The 22681-nt window shown below is 37.9% G+C and overlaps 1 protein-coding gene across 11 annotated transcripts in view; it reads left to right on the top strand.

Moving 5' to 3' along the window:
* Positions 1-22681, top strand: part of Hfm1 (helicase for meiosis 1) — an 87399-nt gene that overhangs the window by 47428 nt on the left and 17290 nt on the right. For 10 of the 11 annotated variants that reach the window (XM_031337159.1, XM_031337152.1, XM_031337155.1 and 7 more), the window contains 11 exons: positions 1998-2104; positions 2189-2236; positions 5089-5186; positions 5268-5399; positions 10197-10282; positions 10815-10898; positions 10998-11155; positions 12647-12750; positions 13339-13485; positions 20739-20819; positions 21370-21485. In XM_031337159.1, the coding sequence (XP_031193019.1) occupies positions 1998-2104; positions 2189-2236; positions 5089-5186; positions 5268-5399; positions 10197-10282; positions 10815-10898; positions 10998-11155; positions 12647-12750; positions 13339-13485; positions 20739-20819; positions 21370-21485 (1161 nt within the window). The remainder of the gene's footprint in view (positions 1-1997; positions 2105-2188; positions 2237-5088; positions 5187-5267; positions 5400-10196; positions 10283-10814; positions 10899-10997; positions 11156-12646; positions 12751-13338; positions 13486-20738; positions 20820-21369; positions 21486-22681) is intronic. The other variant, XM_031337153.1, reaches the window with a different exon arrangement.

Below are 22681 nucleotides of genomic sequence, written 5' to 3'. Positions count from 1 at the left end.
TGCCTTTTCATGAATTTTAAGTTTAAACTTTATTTTGAACAACACCTTTATAGGTTTGTAATAGTGCTGTTTTTGCTTTAAAATAATTCCCTGGAGGCAAGGAGAGGCAAGGCCCCAAAACTTCCTTAGGCAGGGTTTGTAAAACAAAAGAAATGCCGCACAAGCCTTGCTGAGGCTGCTCTGAGTTTTGCATTAACTCAAATGTAAATATTTCTTAGTCTGAGCATAGCGCCTGAGCCCTGGCCCAAAGATTACACCTCCGGCAGTGAGGACAGATTCCAGAGGAGCAATTCTACTGTCTATGCCTCCAATTTTTAGACAGTCTTTCCTAAGATGACTTATACTTAAAACATTCCTTATAACCTCGTTGCTGTGAAAGCATTGCTCGTACGTACTGTAGTCCCCTGCTAGGCAGCAACCACAGCTCGATTCTGATTGTATGAGAGCCCAATTTCTGCACGAAGACGAATATATCCAGATAAGTCTGTCTTTGCTTTGTGTGACTGGATGGCTGCAGCAAACTACATTAGCGTTCTCATAAGACAATTGTGTAAAAGGAACCCCTTCTTGAGGTTCTCCAAAAATTCTACCAGCTGTTTTTAGTAGCCTATCCACAGAATCCCGAAAAAGTTCATCAGGAGCCTGTTTGATACCAAATAAATTCTCACTGAGATCTCCTTTCCATCCTTGGAGGGTTAAATTTTGCTTCTACCTCTTTATCCAATTAAAGCTTATGTAAAAAAGGAGCAGCAGGTCCATAATGGCTGCAGCTGTTTTTAACTTTTATTAATCTTGCAATCATCCTAATTACAAAATATAGATGAGTTAAGAATCCTGAACTTGTGATCAAACTGCAGCCAATGGAGCACCGGCAATTTTAACCATACCTTTTAAGTTTCTTTTGTAATATTAAGGCATAACCATAACTTTTGGAAAGCAAAACCCAATTTTAAACAATCCATTCTCTTTAAAATCAATACCAAAAGTATTACTGTCACGTTACCAAGTTTAGCTGCCAATTCTTATACATAAATGTACGATAGTGCAACTTTTAATGCTTCATTGAAGAGACATTGTTTTAAATCTTATCCCTTATAAGTCTAATTTCTACGATAAGAATTTCATAAAATATTATCCCAATTTAGAAATATCTTTAGAGGCCTGGTTTCTTGGGCTGGTTCATGCCACGTGTTGTTGTTTAAAATGACTCCAACCCTAAGTTACCAGTTTTAGGCTAACTTTCTGTTATCAATGTTAAAAAGTTTTTAATCATACCCAATAACTTATAAGCCAATAATCTATAACCAAGACATGCAGAGCATATTTATACCTTTAAGACCAGTCAGAAAACAAATGAAGCAGCTACACGAATCTTATAAATTTAGACCAATCAAAGAATTTTTACTTTTTCCAACTATAATTTCAAGAGAAAAAGCACTTTGTCATCTCTTGAACCCAATAATTACAATTGCAGAGATTTTTCTTGGGAAAAAACAACTATTAGCTTATTTGCCTTAGAACTTAAGAAGCTGCTGACCCCTCTTAAAAACAGGCTTTCAGCAGGGCCTCTCCTGCTGTGTTTCACTCCTGGCTAAGGGTGTGGGACAACTTACATCAGCCTCCGCTGTGCACACTGAGACTGAGTCAAGACGTGGCTAGCCAGAAGAAAAAGCTTTAACCATTGTTTCTTTTCAACTTGAAACATAGAACAACAGTCATTCACACAATGAACTACAAAGAGACGCAAACTGACACATGGACAGACTGGTGCACTAAGGACAGACAACACAGAGAAGGTAGAGAACTTGATGTAACCAGAACTAGGGATGTCTCCTGTAGGAGCCAGAGAGGAAGCAGGACATTTCCCAATTTCCTTCTGTCCCTAGGAGAGCTCGGAAATTCATTTTCCTTCTCTCTTGATCTCTCTCTCATGTCATTTGTATATCTAGCATCTCCCCTTTTTTGTTGTTTTTTACTCTTTTTACTTTATTTTCTAGATTTCAATGATATCCAGCTGCAATGAGTTTCTAGATGTTCAGCTGAGGATAAGTGAAAAGAGAACATTAAATACCTTAAACAAAGACCCAAACCGGATAACTATCAGGTACAGAAGTTACATATATTTTTACAGAACTTGAGAGGTTTTATTAGTTAAATAATAAAAGTTTTCCGTGTGTTTTATTTACAGATTTCCAATGGCAGGGAGAATTAAAACAAGAGAAATGAAAGTAAACTGGTAATAAAAATTTATCTTCTGTTGAACTTAAACTACTGCACACTGGTTTGTGATTCATATGTATGAGGGCTTTTCTTCCCTTTTTTTATTTTATTTTACTTTACTTTATTTTATTTTATTTTGAGACAAAGGCTCCATGTATAGTTCCAGCTTTTCTCACAATTCACACTTTTTTCTGCCATAGCCTCCTGTGTGCTGAGATTGATTGCTGGTGTAAGCTACCATCCCAGCTTCCTCTTCAGTTTTAAAATTTATTTCCTTTAATTGAATTTATTTTTTTAAAAAAAATAATGTGTTTATAGAAAAATAAGGAATCAGGATTATATGTTAAATCAATTTCCAAGAAGTTTCAGACTTTAAGATAAGCTGTGAGCCTGGGGATGTAACTCAGTGGTAGATTGCCTGCTTTGTATGTGCAAACCCTGCCTTCAGTCCACTGCTATGGAAGGGAAGGAGAGAGAAGGGAGGGGGGAGGAAGGTCAGTTAAGCAAAGACGGAAACAAAGAAAAATTTAACTACAAAAGTCACTTGTGGACAGGATATTCTGTTGAGGCAAGGTAGACAATTAGAAAGAAAATGTTTATGCTAATTGGGATGTCAAGTTAGCAAGGATGAAGAGTGGATAAAAATAACAGGCACCATTGAAACTCAGCAGTGATGGAGTCTAGGAGAGATGGACAGGAAGAGACCCCAGAGCGGGAGTCACATCTGCATGGATGGTTAGTGTGCCAAGAGTGCAGACTTCCTGGGAAACAACTGCATTTATAAACGAAGGCACATGGTGGCCTGAGCCTTTTGCCCAGTTTGTAACTGAAAATGCAGTGATATACTTTTCTGCTATGAAGTGTTGATTTTCTGGGTATTTAGGCCTTGGTACTTAGGTCTGACTTAAATGATGTGAGTTAAAGTAACAAGGTTTTTGGTTTTTTGTTAGTTTTGTTTTCCTTTTGTTTTGAGACTGGGTCTGTCTTTATACCCTTGTCTGTCCTGGAACTTGTTCTGTAGACCAGGCTAGCCTCATACCTACAGAGATCTTCCTGCCTCAGGTTTCCAAGTGCTAGAATTAAACGGGTGGACCACATGCCTGGCCAGTAAAATGATTTTTCTAGTGTAACCCAGTAAAGCCAGTTAACTCAGGAACTTTTATCTTTTTAAGTTAGAGAAGTTTATGTTTTTCTTTAAGATATTTTCCAATCTCCTAGTCAATTTTATGTCCCAGATATTCTTAAAAGTCTTCTCACTTCAATTCTTCATGCAGATCTGTAGTTTGGAACAGAACTTAATGCTCTTACTTAGTTATGTTTCTGTAGTAAGCTAAACAGCTTCAGAAGCTGTAGACCATATTGCTATTGCACAGATGAAATGATTTAGATGTGCTATGGTTTGGCCAAGGTGTTTCTATGTGAGAACTAAGCTGGAAATGGAGCTCTTGACGGTGGTTTCCTGAGTACTCTGTTGCATCAATTTCTATGTCAAATCAGGTCACGATAATTTTTCACAGACAAGAACACTTTATATCTGAAGCACTTCCTCCAAGCCTACCTTAAATTAGGTAACATATTCTTTTTCTTAAGGCAATGAACTTGAAAGTTGGTGACTTTACAGTTAGTTTCACTCATATCATTATATATATATGTTTTATATATAATTAGAATATATATAACATATATAAGTATGTTATATATAAGTAGAATATATAATATATATAAACATATATAACATATACAAGTATATATTATATAAGTAGAATATATAATATTTATAATAGTAGAATATATATAATATATAATATATATTAATATATATATATTCTACTTATGTACATCTTGAGTGTAGCCAAGAAAAGATGGCATGCATGTATGCAGATGTCTTCTCCTAATTCAAAGTTTATATACGGTGATGAGTATGTGATATCTAACTGTTCAACTTTCACAGCTCTTACTTGCATCTCTTGCTTTGCTAAACTTCACATCGGATCACCAAGTAGATATTAATCCTGTTAGCTTTGAAATGTACTTTAAGTTGTAAGCTTTTAGTCCTGCTCTATTTCACAGCTTTAGTTACTAAATCTTCCCTCTTCAACACTCGCTACTCTCTTTTACAGATGTTTGTTTGGTGGAATGCTAGGATATGGTATGGAACCATATAACGCTGACTAATTCTATAGCCATTTGTATTGAAACCAGTGTGGTTTAGCACGTTGAAACCAGTCCTCACTGAATCAGTATTTTATCCCAGTCAGTGCACACACTTTCCCCAACCAGTCCTTACCTACTTGCCATGCACCTATCTTGACAGTGTGACATTTCTTTTTCTACTGAAGACAACAGCAGAAAGTAAACTCACAGTGCATTATGGTTTAAATTTTTCTTTTGAGTCCAGATCTCTTTGTATAGCTCTAGATATCTTGGAACTTGCTGTGTAGACCAGGCTGGCCTCGGACTCATCGAGTTCCACCTTTTGATTTTAAAAAGTGTCTACTTACTAATAGAGCATTGTTATTAATGTAAAATGTTACTCTAAAAGTAGTTTGCTCCAGTAATTTAACAAATACCCCAATGACCTTCATACAGCATTCAAACGAACCTCATCCAGCACTTCATCAGTTCTTTGCTAAAGATTTTGAGATTTCTGAGACAGAGAGAAACTAACTTAAAAAAGTATAAGAAGATAATGAGAACTCACTTTTTGTGGTTGGGAAAAGGAGGTCAAGGATTTGCAACAATAGTGAAACCAACAGAATCTCTAGCACTGTACAAATCAAGGCAGAGGGAAATAGTAAGGAATAGTCAAGTCAGTCCATGTCAAGTCCTGGAATCTTTGAGAGGAAATAATGAACCATGTTTTCCCAGTCTTATCCAGGCTCAGCTAGGATGCATTCCTATACAAGATTTTTCTTTGACACAAGATACCTCGAAGATTTTCAGAAGTGGCTCACGAATTGCAAGATGTATGTTAAATCATTAATGGATTTTCAACATTTTTCCAGTAAATTAATATGCTATATTTAATATTGGAAACTTTGTTTTAGGGTTGTCAGATTTTGTGGCTGCTCAAGAAAAGAAGTTTGCTGTGCTTTTAAACAGTGTGATTTTAGCTAAATGTTTTAAGTGTAAACTCTGGGAAAACTCTGAACATGTATCTAAACAGCTGGATAAAATTGGTAGGTATCAGACAGACAGGCTCTTTGTCTTTGTCTACAATTTCTTTTATATTATTGTTAATAATATTATTTTATGATGATTGTACATTTCTAAGGAAAATATGCCTTTTAAAGTACTGTGCTTGTACTTGAGAACAGATAACACAATCACTGGCTGCAGAACCTAGCATCCTAAATTTCTCAACTATTGTATGTTAGAAATCTTCTGGTGGATTCTGCCACCGAACTAACAGCCCCTGGTCTACATTGTGTGTGCCTTGCTCCCACCAACCAAAAGGAAGTTCCCTCCTTCTGCCTTCCCTCTTCCTCTCTAACACCCGGAAGTCCTGCCTCCTCGCCTAGTGATTGGCTTTTTGTATTTATTATTTTAATCAATTAGGGGAAATTTTACTACAAAATCTAATTTTATAATTCGAATTTTGAAGTTTGTTTTTTTTTATTGACAATGAATTTTGTTTTGGTAATTAGATGACTGTGGTTTATTATCTCTTACTTCTATAATTAATAATTTACTATATTGTTAATAACAAGATATAAAGCTATTAAGATTAGACTCAGGATCTTGTGTACACTAGAAAATTAATTCGTTTATTTGTATCTTAATTCTGTTTTCAGTAATAGCAAGCTATTAGTTTCCATCCCAGCATTTCTGGGGACAGAATGCTGTTCCTGACTACTTTTTGTTAGGACATAGTGCAGGGCATGCCCTAAAATACTGCAACATGCCATAAAAACTGCACTGAAGAATTCTGGTATTTTTTTTCAAGTTTCTTATCTTGACTTTGTGACCTCACTTCCGAAGTAATGCAGAGATGGGCAGCCTCGTTGGTTTTGCTTGTATGTGTTTGTGGGGACATTAGAAGGTATATATAATGGAAACTGGTTGTGATGGTGCTCTCCTATAATCCCTGCATGCAGGGTACAGAGGCCTAAGGACCAGGGCTTTAGGACAAAATTTATTATGGTAGTAAGTTTAAGGACAGTCTGAACTATTAATTCATGAGATCCTGTCTCAAAACTAGCATGATGGCATATGCCTTTAATCCTAGCACTTAGAGGCAGAGGTAGACAAATCTCTGAGTTTGAGGCCATCTTGAGGCCACTTTACAAAGTGAGTTCTAGGACAGCCAGGGCTATACAGAGTAACTTTGCCTCAAAAGATCCCAAAAAACAAAACAAAACAAACAAACAAACAAACACCAAAACCACCTATCCAAACCAAAGATGATATGATGGATCTTTAGGAGTTACCGTTTGGTTGCTTTGGGTTTGTTTGTTTTGTTTTGTTTTTGTTTTTGTTTTTGTTTTTGTTTGTTTTTAGAGACAAGGTTTCTCTGTGTAGCCCTGGCTGTCCTGGAACTCACTCTAGACCAGGCTGGCCTCAAACTCAGAGATCCGCCGGCCTCTGCCTCCCAAGTGCTGGGATTAAAGGTGTGCGCCACCACCGCCCAGTGGGTTTGTTTGTTTTCAAGTGCTAAAGATCAGACCTAGGTCCTTGTACAAGCTGCATGAGTATACCACAACCCTTTTGTTTCTTCTATTTTTATAATAGGTTCTGCTTTGGAGAATTTGTGATCCTCCTGGCTCAGTCTTCTGAAGGTTGAAATCACAAGCATTCACTATCACAAGCTTTTTAAAACTAATATTTATCATATATATTTTTAATGTATGCATGCCAGGTGTGTGCAGGTGCCCACAGATTACAGAGGAGAGTGCGTAGTGTCAGGTGCCCTAGACCTGGAGTTACAGGGAGCTATGAGCTGCCCAGCATGGGTTCTGGTCACCAAACTCAGGTCCTTTGAAGAGCAGGACATGCTCTTAGACACTGAGACATCCCTTTAACCACAACTTTCTTATTTTGAACAAAGATCTCAAGCAGATTTTTTAAATCTCTCTGTGTCTGTCTGACTGTCTATCTTTGTCTGTTCCTTTCTCTGTCTGTTTCTCTGGCTGGCTTATTCCTGGCCTCAAACTCACAGAGATCCTCCTGACTCTTCAGTGCTGGGATTAAAACTCTGAGCTACCATGCTCCACAAGTCCTACTTTTTGTTCTGTGATATTCAAAGTCAGTGGGAGTAACAGAGCTGGCCAAAAAGTTCTGGGAGCTGGGATAATGGTGGGATTAGCTAGTAAATTCAAAATCTAGTAAAAATTCCTATTGGAAAACTTCACTATATTAACTACTTATTTTATTGCTGTGTCAAAATAACTGACAATATCAGCTTAAGAAAGGAGACTTTATTGTGGCTAATGGTTTGATGGATATACACCTTTGTAGTGGGCAAGGCATGGCAGCAGAGTGTGGTGTGGCTACTCACATGGAATCTGCAATCAGGAAACGAGAAAGACGAAAGCTGGTGCTTGGCTTTCTTGTTTTGTTTTTTTCTCCTTTTTATTCAGTGGCCTATGTGACAGTACCACCTAGATTCAGAGTGGGTCTTCCTTCTTCAGTTAAGCCCCTCTGGAATTACCATCATGGACATACCCATAGATGTGTTTCCTAGGTGTTTTGTTTTGGTTTGGGTTTTTATATTATTTTGTGTGTTTGGGGAGGTTTTTCTGTGTGTGTCTGTGCACCACATGCATGCAGTGCCTCCTGGAGGTAGAGGAAGGGTGTTGACTCCCCTGGGACTGGAGTTACAGAAGGTTGTGAGCAGCCAAGTGGGTGCTGGGAATTGAAACATAGTCCTCTGGAAAAGCAGCCAGTGCTCTGCTCTGCTCTCGCCTGACAGGGTGTTGCTCCGCTCTTCCTAGGTGATTCTTGATCTAGTCAAATTAACAGTGAAGATTAGCCGTCATGCTGAAGGCCTAGCAAACTAAATGTCTTATCATCTATAATGGCAAGCACTCTAGATTTGAAAAGAAGGTTCAATACCATTTAGAAAACATCATCTTACTGAAAGATTTGAAGTTAGTTAAATGGCATCTGATAAATTTTATTCTGCACCGGTTGCTTTGTTTGGCTTTCTAGAGTAGCATTAGCCCGGGTGTCTGTTGTATTCCATCTTTCCCAGAGTTATGAATCACCAATCAGCTTTTACATGGTACTTATCACCACTGAACATAAAAGAGGAGTAATTCTAAAAACCAAACTTGAGAGAATCTAAACAGAAGATAAAATCTAAGTTCATACCAAGAATCATGAGAAATACAAGATAATAAGACTTGACTTCAATAGTGATTTAAACAAAATAAATTTTAAAATTAGGAATAGGTTTGAAGGAAACAAATGAATATTAAGCAATTATTTATGATTAGAAGGTATGATTCAAGAATGAATAAGAGAGACTCCCAGAGGTAAAGAACCAGATGTCTGTTACACCTTCATCAGAAATGCATATCTTGAAAAGTAGGTCACACAATTCTTAAAGTATTCTTTAAACAGGATTTGCATAAATTTATCATAAGAGGGTATGAATTTTAAATTATAGTTTCTGAAAGCATAAGCGAAAAAAAAATAATCCAAGGGGAAAATGAACAAAATAAAATAAATAAAACAAACAAAAGAATAGCAAATATGACTGAGGAACAGTCTGTAAGAAGCAAGGGGCAGGACACTAAATGGAAGCAGTTATGTGGGTCAATCATGCAGCTAAGAGAATTCAGCTGCAGAAACAAAGTTGCCATTTCATTGTAAATGCATGGGAGCTGCTAGGCGGAGTTATAACCGCCGCTCTCTAGGCTAGGTGCAGACACAGCCTGCTTTATTTCAGACTGGCTCAGAAAGCCTTCATCAATAGACCTATCTTGAATCATGCCACCTTTGTTTAAAATTCAGGTATGAATGTATTTTTCTCTTGGTACTTACAATGTATAGAAATGAACATTAAGAAGTTGTAAATACTAGAGGCAGTATTTTTAAAAATTATTACATTTATTTACTTAAGTGTGTTTGTGAGTGTGTTTATAACATGTCACACTGAGTATTTGGAGGTCAGAGGGCAACTTGATGGAGTTGGTTCTCTCCTTCTACCATGTGGGTCCCAGGGATCAAACTGAGGTTGTTAGACTTGGTGGCACCTTTCACCACTGACATGACAGTGTCTTAAGAATGAGTATAAGAATCTTCCAAGAATAGTTGAAAATTTGAGTAAGGAAATAGGAGTATCATACTTTACATGTAATAAAACTGAGGGTTGAATCGTTATGTAGACCGGGGAGATTTTGTTTCTTTTATAAAACACAAAAATTCCATTAAAAGTCTGAATTCTAAATATAAATTAAGTTGTTAGTCAATTTTATGTTACTATAACAAGGCATTGGAAGCTGGAAACTTTTAAAGGAATGAAGTAATTCATCTTGCTTTTTTGCACTTTCAAGGGCATGGTACTGTTATCTCGTTCTCACTAGTGAAGATCTTGGAGATCTCATGGAGAGACAGGAAGCAAGGCTGGGGGAGATGCCTGCATTGCTCTCTATGCAAGAGCCCACTTAGCTTGGGCAACCCCAGGCAGTTCCAGTATATGAACACTAATCCACTTAGGAAGGTAGAACCCCAGAGTCCTAGTGATGTCCCACAGGGCCTATCTTCCAAGTCCTGTACCTGCTCAGCACTGCCACAGTGAGGCAGACACACTCAGCCATGAGATGGTTGACTGCGTCTTTGTAAAGGGGTTGATTTGCAGCTACTTTCTGCAGGCCTGGGGATTGACACTAGGCTCTTATATGTGCTAGGTAAGTTCTATCACCAACCTACATCTCCAGCTAAAAGAAGTATTTATTAATGGAGTTACTAAATGCTTGTTTAAATTTTATTTAAAACAGCCTAAAAACTGTGCTTTGATTAATATCCCACAGGCATATCATTGTCAAATACCATGGTAAATGCAGGCTTGACTTCTTTTAAAAAAATAGAAGAAGCAAATGCAAGAGAACTTGAGCTGGTATGTAGTATTCTGTGTTCCCAGCATTACTGAATTCTATTTAAATTCCAAACCCCAATGTGTAATGTCTTCATTTCTACTAAAACTATTTGTTTGGATGTGAGAGATGGCTCAGTCAGTAAAGTTCATGCTACACAAACCTGAGGATCCATGTTCAGAGCCCAGCACCCATGTCAGAAACTAAACCCAGAGTCACATGCCCGTAACTCCAGCTCTTAGGAGGTGAGAGCAGGAAGATCTGGGTATGGGGGTCAGGTGGTCCAGTGCAGTCAGTGGGCACTGAGTGCAGCCTGTCTCCTGAGAACAACGGTGGTGAGCAACTGAGGGAGACACCCAGTGTATGAGGAAGACGTACCTACATACCTACATACATGACCATATACAGCACACAAAAACATATTTTCTTCTTCATAGTCACAAGTATTTCAATTACAGAGGTTTGGGGTGAGAAACCTTATTAAACCTGTGAAGTCTAAAAAATATTTCAGTAAGAGTTTTAAGTGTTTGTGATAAGAGTATGTATTATGTTTAGATTTTAAATAGACACCCGCCATTCGGGACGCAGATAAAAGAAGCTGTGGCATATCTGCCTAAGTATGAGCTTGAGGTAGAGCAGGTGAGTATTTTACAAGTGAAGCTCCATTACTACAACTGAAGTGGAGTGTGAACAGTGAGATGACTTTAAAGCATTGACTACTTATTCTGTCCTTTGAAGATTGCAAGATACAGTGATACCAAGGCAGAAATACTGGTTACCATTATATTAAGAAACTTTGAGCAGCTGCAAACTAAAAGAACAGCACCAGACTTTCACTATGCCTCCTTAATCATAGGTGATGCAGATAACCACATCGTTTTTAAGCACAAAATTATGTGAGTAATTATGAAATAGCTACTTGACTTTTTTTAAAATATATTGTATGTGAAATTTTTACTAGAAGATACAGTAATTAGATCACATAATTAAATTACAGTTTCCTGATGTAACAGTGGGGCAAGTTTTCCTCAAGAGAAGGAAGAACAATACTAACTCTGGATGTATTGCTTAAGGTCATTCTACTTAGAATTAAATGAAGGACTTTAAAGCCTGTCACCATGGAGGGATTTGTAACACAGAACAATGGACTCGGGCCTTTCTGACTCTGCTGCTTTTCTTCCTTCATGGCCTTGCTGTTCCATGAATACAGTCTTCTAGTCAGCTCAGAATATAACCCCTCTCCAATGTACCATGGAAACACCCACTGCACCTCAGTTACAGCGCTACAGCATTGCTCCATTACAGAATACAGGCAATCAGAGCAACCATAGAGGAGAGGCCCTCCATATGCCTACTCCTCTAGTGGGCCACTTAATAAGTTTCTTGCCAACTGCTTTCAGATATTTTTCCCCTCAGAATATCATAAGTAAACTCTAAAGATAGTAGTTTCCTTGGTTGCTAATCCTTTTGTAGTATTAATAGGCTCCAAATACTGAATTGCTTAGCATATGTATGACATAGATGCATCATAATTCACATTTTTTTAGAGGAGAAGCTTGAGACAAACATTTAAGTCACATTGGCTAGCATCTAGTAGGTAGGGGATAACATAACTAGATTGACCCTAAATGTTCTCACACCAGAGCCTGCAGTCACTGCTACTACCAGACTAAGTTTGGGAATGGCAGAGACTCTAAATCCAGGCTCTCCTAGTTGTCAGGATACAGGAGGATGCTTGCAAGATTTCTAAAGGAGCTGAGCAATAGGATGTTCTCCTCACAGTAACTGCTCTTCTTCAGCTAACCTGGCACATGTAGAACATACCACTGTATAAATCCTTATTTCTAGGGACTATGAGAATGAATTCGGCTCAATAATAAGTTTCTTCTTGTTTGTCTGTGTCAAACTATTTCAAATTCAATTTAAAAGATTGTTGAAGTGATTGTACACAATCACACTTAAGTGGTATTGATTTAGAAGCAACTCATGTCTTACTGATAAGAACTATATATTTCTATTTGGCCTCAAATGAGTCAGTGCAACTTGGGATCAACTATTGGTAAAATAACTTTGGTCAAGGTAGTTCCACTGTCATTTGTGGACAAACATGCCTATAATCCTAGCACTTGGGAGGTGGAAGCCAGAGGAGCAGGAATTAGAGGCCATTCTTAGTTACAGAGCAAGTTTGAGGAGACAAACAAACAAAAAAACTCCACTGACACATTATTTTTCCTCTCAGAATTTGGTGAAAGTAGTTTTCATAATTGTCTACTACTAATTGTAATTGGAATTCAGGACCTACCTTAAAAAAAATCTAGTCCTTGAAATCAATATATTAGTTTATCTAGTGTTTCAATCATATTAAATTATACATTACTATTTTTTAGGGATTCTGTCTTGTTAAAAAGTGGAAATTGGGTTAAAAAAATTGATGTGAAGAGAGCTCTTACATCAGAAGATCTCAGCATTAATCTAATTAGTTCTGATTATGGTAAGTTAGTTGAAATAATGGTGATATCAATATAAAAATGTGACAGCATTTAAGATTTATTTCCTTTATACTTGCTGGTACAGAATAATGATATACTTGCTATGAATAAACATTGAGATAACTTCATATACACCGATAGCATAATTCAGTTCTATTTGTTTACTTATAAACCATTGTTTTCTAATACAGTTAAATTTCAATTATAGAATTTTAACTTTTATTAAGGTAGATGTGTACCTTTTCATTTGTCATATTTTAATCTTTTCAAAACAGTTTTTAAAGATTTATTTATTATTATTTATTATTATATGTAAGTACACTATAGCTGACTTCAGACACACCAGAAGAGGGCGTCAGATCTCATTACGAATGGTTGTGAGCCACCATGTGTTTGCTGGGATCCGAACTCAGGACCTTCGGAAGAGAAACTGGTGTTCTTAACCACCGAGCCATCTCTCCAGCCCTTTTTCAAAACATTTTAATTTTCTGTACTTCTTAGCTCTAGTGTTACAACCATATGAGATATAAAAGAGATAGCCTTGTGTAAGGACTTAATATGATTTTGCATATATCTTTTTCTCTTTCCAGTTGGTCTTGATATTCACCAGAAATTTACAGTCTTTTATTTAGGACCCAGGAAGTTTACAAATCAAACAGCTATGGAAAGGAGCTCAGAAGCAGGTATTTCTCATTCTGAATCCTCAGATAGAGCTACTGCAGCAGGACCCAGTAAAGGTAAACAGCACTGTTGATTTCTGCTTCTAGTAACATAACTATGACCAGGGAGGAGTGTGACTTCAGGATAACTTCATTCAAGTTGTTGCTCTCTAGAATTACATATTTGGGTTTCATATAGTAATAACAGCATGTTATACTAATAATATATACTAGGAATTCTCTCTTATGATTCATAGTTTTTCAAAATAGGGTTATAGTTGGGCAACAAATTATTTGATTAGTTTTTCTATGCATTATTCCTCTTTGTATGTACTTTACTTCTAGGGCCATTGTCTAGAGAAGAACAGTGATGTGTAGGAATCCACAGACTTGGTCAAACAGAACAGAGTGAAAGTGAACTTTTTATTTAATTTTGTATTATGAGTAATTTTAAGTATACACTGATGTAGACAGAAGTGTGTACTGAATCTAGTCATACTCACTAGCTACTTTAAACAAGAATCAACTCATAGCTTTTACTATATACTCAATACCTCATTTCAGTTTTCTCCTTTTATATTCTGAAACAAAATTGTAAGTCTGTAAACAATAAATATTTTTAAAGCTATACTTTACACACAAAAACTAATGTCATACATTACTGAATCAATGTTGGAAATACTGTATCATATGCTTTATAAGGTATTATATATGATAATAAGATAATGTATTCTGTACATTTTAGTATTACCGAGGTGTACCAGGTTGGCTCCTTAAACCTTTTGTCTTGCCTCTAGTCATTTCAACAGTTCTCTCATAGTGCCACATAGGGAGGAGCTATGTGCATCACAGCCATATCCTGATGGACAGAACTAAGCTAACCCCGGGACTGCTGACAAACCATCAAAATTGCTACTTTAGTCAAGTGTTCCCCTGAACATAATTGCAAATGAAGATAACCCAACCAAGAACAGTCAGTCACCTTAAAACAAATGAGAAGAAGGGGGACCACAAATGAGAGGACACATAAACTCCAGAAAATATGCAAGTACAAAGAAACTTTAGAAATATGAGGTAGCATTCCATTATAACACCCTTCTTCAGTGACTGAGGACTCAAGCAAGCAGATAAGGAATCTACTTCAAGATTTAACCAAGAAAGTTAAAAACAGCTCAATACTTAGACAAAAAAGTTACCAAAGTAGATGAAAGAGTCAATAACATGGAGGAAAAATCATCAAGGAAATTGAGATGCTTGAAAAACATTCTAGAAATGGAAACAAACAAAAACCCAGCAGAATCCACCTGGCAGACATAACCAATCTGAAGAACAAAGCTCAGTGGTGGAGAACAGGGTTGAAACAGCAACACATACAGACAGACATAAAGTGAGAAAATTTAATGGACATGACTGACACTTCCAGGAAACATTCAGGAGACTAAACCTAAGAATCTACAGGATAGCCTTTAATCCCAGCACTTGGGAGGCAGAGGCAGGCGGATTTCTGAGTTTGAGGCCATCCTGGTCTACAGAGTGAGTTCCAGGACAGCCAGAACTATACAGAGAAGCCCTGTCTCGAAAAAGAAAAGAAAAAGAAAAAGAATCTACAGGATAAATCATGTCAAATGGTTTAGACAATCTATTAATGAAATTATAGCTGAGAATTTAAATCTACAAAAAGAAATTGACAGTTAAACAAAGGGAGTATTTGGAACCCCAAATAGATTTGACCAAAAAAGAACCTTATGGGGCTGGCGAGATGGCTCAGCGGGTAAGAGCACTGACTGCTCTTCCAAAGGTCCTGAGTTCGGATCCCAGCAACCACATGGTGGCTCACAACCATCCGTAATGAGATCTGACACTCTCTTCTGGTACATCTGAAGACAGCTACAGTATATTACGCAGGGCTTGAGCGAGCGGGCCGGAGCGAGTGGGGCCATCCTGAGTTCAATTGCCAGCAGCCACATGATGGCTCACGGCCATCTGTACAGCTACAGTGTACTCATACACATAAAGTAGATTAAATAAGTAAATAAATAAATAAATCTTAAAAAAAAGAACCTTATGATTTATCATAGTCAAAATGTCAAAAATACAAACAATACAAACAACTGTAAGGAGGGAAAACATCAGAATACCATTCAGATGTGTCATCTGCAACCTTGAGTATTGAGTGAGGAAGGCAGAAGATGACACAATTCAAGTCCTGAAAGTAAATAACTATCAGGAGTGTTGTACTCAACAAGGTACACAATTAAAATCGAGGAGAAATAGGAATATTCCAGAGAAGCACAGGCTAAGGCAAGTTATGCTGACTAAGCCAGAAATACAGAAAAATTCTGAAAAGAATAGTAAATAGTATATACAGAGGAAGAAGACAGACTGACTCACCCACCAGAACACAGGAGAGAATGCCCTTCATATGAAGAAAGACGACCTGGAAGGGACTGAGAGATACTTAATCATGCTCAATACAGCAAGCCAGCAAGCATCCAATACTACCAGGGCAGGAGGAAAAGAATTACCAATAAACAAGCCATCCAGAACAACAACCAATAGAATCATTAGTAATAGCAAACCCTTCACTAATTGAAATGCTTTCAAAACGGTTTGTAGAAATGAAAGACTCAAAACAAAAATAAAACACAGCAAAAGCCATCGTCAGCACCTTGAATAAAAATGCCCTTCACTTATCAGTGAAAAGACACAGCCTGTCCACAAGCAACCTTGGCGAGGGAAATGTTAGTGGCTTACAGGCTACAGTCCAACATCTGGGAGAGCAGGACAGAAGATTGAGGCAAGAACCTGAAGACACGAGCTAAAAAAAGGTCAGAGAGGAATTCTGATTACTGGCTCACTTCCAAGATTTCCACTCAGCTGCCTTTTTTATATACCTAGCCACACTTGCCTAAATATGGTGCTGCCCACAGTGGGCTGGGCCCTATTATGTCAACTGACGACGAAGAAAATGTCCTCAGTGACACACCCACAGCCTACTCAATAGAAACAGTTTCTTTGTTGAGATTCTCTCTTCTCTGCTATGCCAAGTTGATAACAGGGATTAGCCATCACAAGGACTAACTAGATTTAAAAACAAGATCTAATTATCCCTTGTCTCCCAAGAAACTTGTATAAGTAGAAAAGACAACCAAAAAATTTAGAGTCTATTGCTCACCAAGCAAATAAAGCCAAAAGCAGGCTGGTGTAATCATTCCCACATTGACAAGTAGACTTCAAATAAGAACTACTCAGAAAAACAATAACCACATATTAATAAAGGAAATCATTCATCCAGAGGCTATAAGCATATTTATGTACCTTTGGGGGACTTTCGTGGACCCACCAGTGACCCAATGACACAGAGGCTTATTAACATTTTAAAGCTTAGGCCTTTTGCCTGAGACATTAAGTCAGTCTCCTGACTACTCCAACCCAATCCTGGTACTACATTCCACCATGTGGCCAGGTCTACCTCTTGTGCTCTGCTTTGGTTCCTCTGTTTGCTGGCTGAATCTCCCACTCTCTTAGGGTTTTACTGCTGTGAACAGACATCATGACCAAGTACCTCTTCTTATAAGGACAACATCTAATTGGAGATGGCTTACAGGTTCAGAAGGTCAGTCCATTATCATCAAGGTGAGAACATGGCAGCATCCAGGCAGGCATGGTGTAGGAGGATCTGAGAGTTCTACATCTTCATCTGAAGCCTACTAGCAGAACACTGGCTTCCAGGAAGCTAGGATGAGGGTCTTAAAGCCCACACCCACAGTGACATACCTACTCCAACAGGGCCAAACCTTCTAATAGTGCCATTCCTTGGGCCAAGCATATACAAACCATCACACCCACCTCTGATTTCTCTGCCTGGAAGATCCATCCTCCACTTCCTGCCCAGCTATTGGCCATCACCTCTTTATTACAGCCAATCAGATACAATTCTAGACTGCCTTAGGCAGGTGAGGAAGAACAAGTATCTACAGAATGAGACAGGTGATGGGCCATAAAATAACAATACCAAGATTCTGCCAGCATTTAGCTCTCTGCTGGAACAGATTAACAATTTAGTATACAGAGACACACCTTCGCACAGTGTACCCCAACATGTACTGAATTGTGGGGCCCACAGTTTTCTGAAATAAACAGTAATAACATCAAAGATCACATGGGTCCTGACATAGTAATAGTAGTAGGAGACTCACTACCTCACTGTCAAAGTTCACATGGGTCCTGACACAATAATATTAGGGGGAGACTCACTAACTACCTCACTGTCACATCTACAGAGGCTGTCCAAACTAAAACAGCCAGAGAGCTTCAGAACGAATTACACTACCCATCAACAGCACTTACGAGATAGCCAAACGATATTTCATCAATAGATAGAGCATACACTCCTCACTCCTAATGAGACCTTAGGGTCCTGCCATGAAATACTGAGGAGTCCCCAGAATTCCTGTCAAGTTTCTAGACCCCAGTTAATTTCTGCTAAGGAGAACACAGTTGCATACACTGTCCTGGTGCACCATCTTGTGGCCGCTTTTCAAAACACAGCTCTTGAAAATCTTCAGTGAAGAAGCTTTATGACAACATATCTCACCCCCTAAATAGTAGGTTTTCTCTAAGTGAGTTAAATGAACTTTTTGGGTAGAATCAGCACAGCTACCATAACTCTAGAGGCAAAATGCCTGAGAGAAAAGGCTCTTGGAAGTTGATGACAGAGATCAGAACCTCCCAGTTTTCTCTATATTAAACCCATATTTCAAGCATGTACTCTTCATCTGCTATGAGTTAGGTTTCTCACATACACAGTAGAAGACAACTAAGAATGACCAGATAGTTTAGGAAAATGTGGAACATGGAAAACCTCAAAGTTAACAAAAGTGGATGAAAGACAATGGGACAATCCCAGAATGTAATAAACAATAACAGCCTCCTAGAAATTAAGCATCAATTTGCTACTATAAAATGTAATAATAGGCCATAGGTGAGAAATAAGAATAGTTAGAGAGAAGGCAAGTCTGTGACTAGATGCACAAACTGGAGACAAAGTGCAATCTAAAGGATCCCTGGGATCCGTGTGGTAGGAGAGAACCAACTCTAGCAAGTTGTTCTTTGGCGACACACATACCCCACACCTGGCCTTAACACTTTTTATTCTGGAAATAGATTTTTTTTAACAGTATAGTAGATATCTGTATTAGCCAGAAGATGGGGATGTTCCATTATTTTTGTAGTTCTTGAGATTTTCTTATCTCTAGTTTGAGAAATAATTATACAGACTTTTTTTTTCTGTCTTTTACTGTGGTCACAAAATGGCTTTATCTGAACGTTGTTTGTATTTTCCAAGTCATGTTCAGTTGAGAACACTGTAGTACAACTATTTACTTTCAGATGCCAGAGATTTATTATTAATACTTTATTGGCACTTGTATGTGATAATTAATCTTCCCTGTGAATTTGACTGGATTTACAATCACAAAAAGACACACTTCTGGTTTCAGGAAGTGAATGTGCTCGGTGTGTGGGTATGTGCACCTGAATGCAGGTGCACACAGAGGACAGAGGCATTGAATCTCCTTGGAGTGAGAATTACAGGCAGTTGTGAGTCACTTTGGCTTCTGTGAGCTTGGGTCCTCTAAGAGGCAGTACATGCTCTTAACTGCTGAGCTGTCTGTCTCCAGTTGTCAGATGTTTTGTCACAGCATCAAGACAAGTGACTAACACAGTGCTACACAGATTTTGTCGCTGTGACACCTGAAACAATTTAACTGAGGAAGGATTTATTTCAGCTCAATAGATTTATCTCATGCTAGCGGGCTGCAGTGGTTCTGGGTCTGTGGTGAGGTAGTGAGCCCTGGGATCAGGGTATGGTAGGGCAGAGCTGCTTATTGAAGACATCTAGGTGCAGAAAGAAACACATAGGAGCTGGGGACAAGATAAGTCCTTCAAAGCAATGCCTCTGCATGTGTATGGAGCTAGACCCCATGTCCTAGCATCACTCTTGATGGTGCTGGGTTATAAAACCCGAGCTGGATGAATTGGTCCACAGAGGATGGCAAGAGCCTACATGCATCAGTCACCATTTAGGGACCAACATGTGAGCCTTGGGAGTACATTTTATATCCCAACCATAGAGTACCTAACATACCAACCATCCAAGTCCTCAAAGAGATCAGACACCTGCCTTTGTAGTGAGAAGCTTCATCCGTCTCTCCGGACTGCTACAGATAGACTTTTAAGTGTCTAGCTATGCCATGACTTGAAAGGATTGAACAAGGACACTGAAAACAAAAAGGCCAAGGAAGGTCATAAGGTCTTCAGTGCTCTACAGTATTCCAGGTCACTTAACATTTGTGTTCCAGCAAAGACTGTGTCCCACTCTCTTTGACTACAGTCACCTCTACACGGAATATTTTCTCCTTGTCCCCTTCCAGACAAGTCTGTGTCCAGTTGCTTCTATCCTATAAGGACAGTTAAAATATTCTCCCCTCTTCAATGTTACTAGTCAGAACCAAGACCAAGAAAAATATATTTAAAACATAGTAAATGTGGGAGGCCTGGTAGCAGTTGTACTTGGTGAACTGAGGTAGGGGGCTCAGGAGCTCAAGGCCAGCACAGGCCACCCTGATGCTTTTTAAAACCAAAAAGGGAAGAAAGCAGACTGGGGATATACAGCTCAGTGGTAGAGTGCTTACTGAGCATGCACAGAAACCCAGGTATGGTTAGATAGTACTTTTATATAGTTACATATAGAGATATTAATTTGTATCAATATAATATATGTGATTAATAAATTATATATGTAGATAGATTTGTTATAGGTTAGAGACACCAAGCTGTAAGTATTCTTTTCTTCCTTTGAATTTTTGTAGCAAATTTTATGTTCCTAAAGCATTTATTTATAATTCACTAAGTTTATATGATGTCCTATTTACTAACCAGTCAGGATGCCCTCAAAATGCTGTGAGATTTGCTTGTTTCCAAATGCTCAGCCTTAAGTACAGAACAAAGTTTAAATTCCCTGTTTTCATTCTTATTTCCATAAGGATAAAAATGTTGTTGATAGTCTGCTGTATATGGTTGTACTTACAGTAGAGAAGTCAAAAGCAGCTTATAGGTAGCTAGATGTTCAATATAAGAAGCTAGGATGGGTGGGACAGAGATTGCTACTATAAATATCTTTTTAAAAACTGTATAGAATAATATTTGAAAAAATATAAAAGTTGTATTCTTGCTACTACCTTGTAAAAAAGAATGGATTGAAAGTATTTGTATTAAATTTATAATAGTATTTATAATAACAAATGAATTTCTCTTTTATATTAATTTAGGAATGGCTACCTGGGAAAAAACTGGGAACCGAGAATGCCATCATCATTGTAAAAATAAACATTCTTGTGGACATGACTGCTGTGAGTGTTGTTAGGATTATTTCAAAATCCTTGCAGAGGACCTGAGTCCAGTTCCAATCACCGACAGCAGTAGTCTACAACTTCAGTTCCAGGGGCTATGACCCCCTTCTCCTGCCACACAAGGGTGCTTGCACTCATGTGCACACACACACACACACACACACACACACACACACACAATTAAGGCAAAAATGAATTTAAAAAAGTGCATTTAGTGAATAATAATCACATGCTAATTTTATATGTATGATATTTATATTATTCAACTTAAAACTTTCCAAATAGTTTTCCTTTGTGGTAGGGAAAACATGAAAATACTGTTAGATTTGACATTTCAAAGACACTTAGTTTAGTTTTGTTTTTTAATACTACCAAAAAATGTAATACAAAAAAATGTAAAATTTCTTCTGCCATCTGGGCAAGTCTACTGTCCAGTGCTTTGGAGGCTGTAGCAGGAAGGCTGAGTTGCAGGCCAGATTGAGCTGTGTAACAAGATCCTGCCTTCAAAAACAAAAGTGAGCAGAAAAGAATCTGTGATTTGTTTTAATAGGTAAGATTGGAGTTGCACAAAAGCCAGAGGTTAAAGAGTCAGCAGTGTCTTCTTATCTGTCTGACTTAAAAAGCAGAGATGCTGTTTCCTCTCTTCCCCTAGCAAAGCGACTCAAGGTGAGTTGTAGTAGCATTTATCCTCTGTTCTGCAGTTAACCAAGTGCAAATGTCACCTGGGGAAGTAGGTATCTACAGTGTTCTTTAAAAGGCTTTATGGGCTCAACTAGGAATGATCATAATTTATAATCACTTGATAAATCTATTTTTAGAACATAACTGTGCAGCCTCTTTCTCCCCAAGCCTAGTGACTCTTTAAGCTAGAGAACAAGAAAAAGAGTCTGAGCTTGATTTGGTTCGGCAGTAGGTGGAACTAGGCAATGTTGCCCTGTCCTGGCTTTGAGCTGAACTGGGTTGGAAATTCTGAAGTAAATTTTGATTCTTGCCCCTAAGGCTTCCTTCCAAGCAATGAAGCAATGAGTATCTACTGTTTGGTAGACTAGTCACACATAGCCTTTCCTTAAGCCCTGGTCTACAGAGCTAGTCCAGGACATAGCCAGGGGTACACAGAGAGATCCTGCCTCAGTAAATAAATAAATAAATAAATAAATAAATAAATAAATAAATAGGAAAGAAAGGGAAAGGAAAGGGAATAAAAGTTTGTTGTGGCTTATGTTTCCGTCCCTCCCTACTTTCCTCTTTCCCTTCCTTTGTTCTTATTTATTCTTCAATATTCTTATTTCTTTCCATCTTTTTAAGAATAGAGGATATTCCAGCATGCCAAAGTATATGGATAAGTAAGACATATTTAGTCTCTATCTTCATTGAATTTATGATTGAATAAAGAATACAAGTAAGCAAGTGATTCTGTGACAGAAGTGTAAGGTACTTGATTTTAGATCAAAAGTATACTCAGTACATATTTGATGAACAAGGAAGTGATCCTAAAAGAAGTGACTAAGACAGAAAGGATAATCCAGGTACAGAGGATGCTAACAACAAATAGTGATGACGATTGGTAGACTAGATTTTAAAGGTCTGGAGTATTTGGTGGGAGCAGAGAGATGTTCCAAGTAGCTGCAGTAACAGTCTATCTGGAAAGTGTGGGCAGTGAGGCCGGAGTAGAGGATAGGAGCGCCATGCAAGCCATCCTGTTATTTTAGAGATTTATGTTTCACATTCAAACTATTTACAAATAGTAAGGTGCTTTAATCAATGACATGATCAGAGTCGAATCATTCAGGCTGCAATGAAGAGGAAGAGTTAAAAGGTTTTGGTTTTTTTGTTTTTGTTTTTGTTTGGTTTTTTTTTTTTTT

This window comes from Mastomys coucha, unplaced genomic scaffold (assembly GCF_008632895.1).
Source record: "Mastomys coucha isolate ucsf_1 unplaced genomic scaffold, UCSF_Mcou_1 pScaffold22, whole genome shotgun sequence".
NCBI lineage: Eukaryota > Metazoa > Chordata > Mammalia > Rodentia > Muridae > Mastomys > Mastomys coucha.
This window is presented reverse-complemented; position numbering and strand designations above follow the sequence as displayed.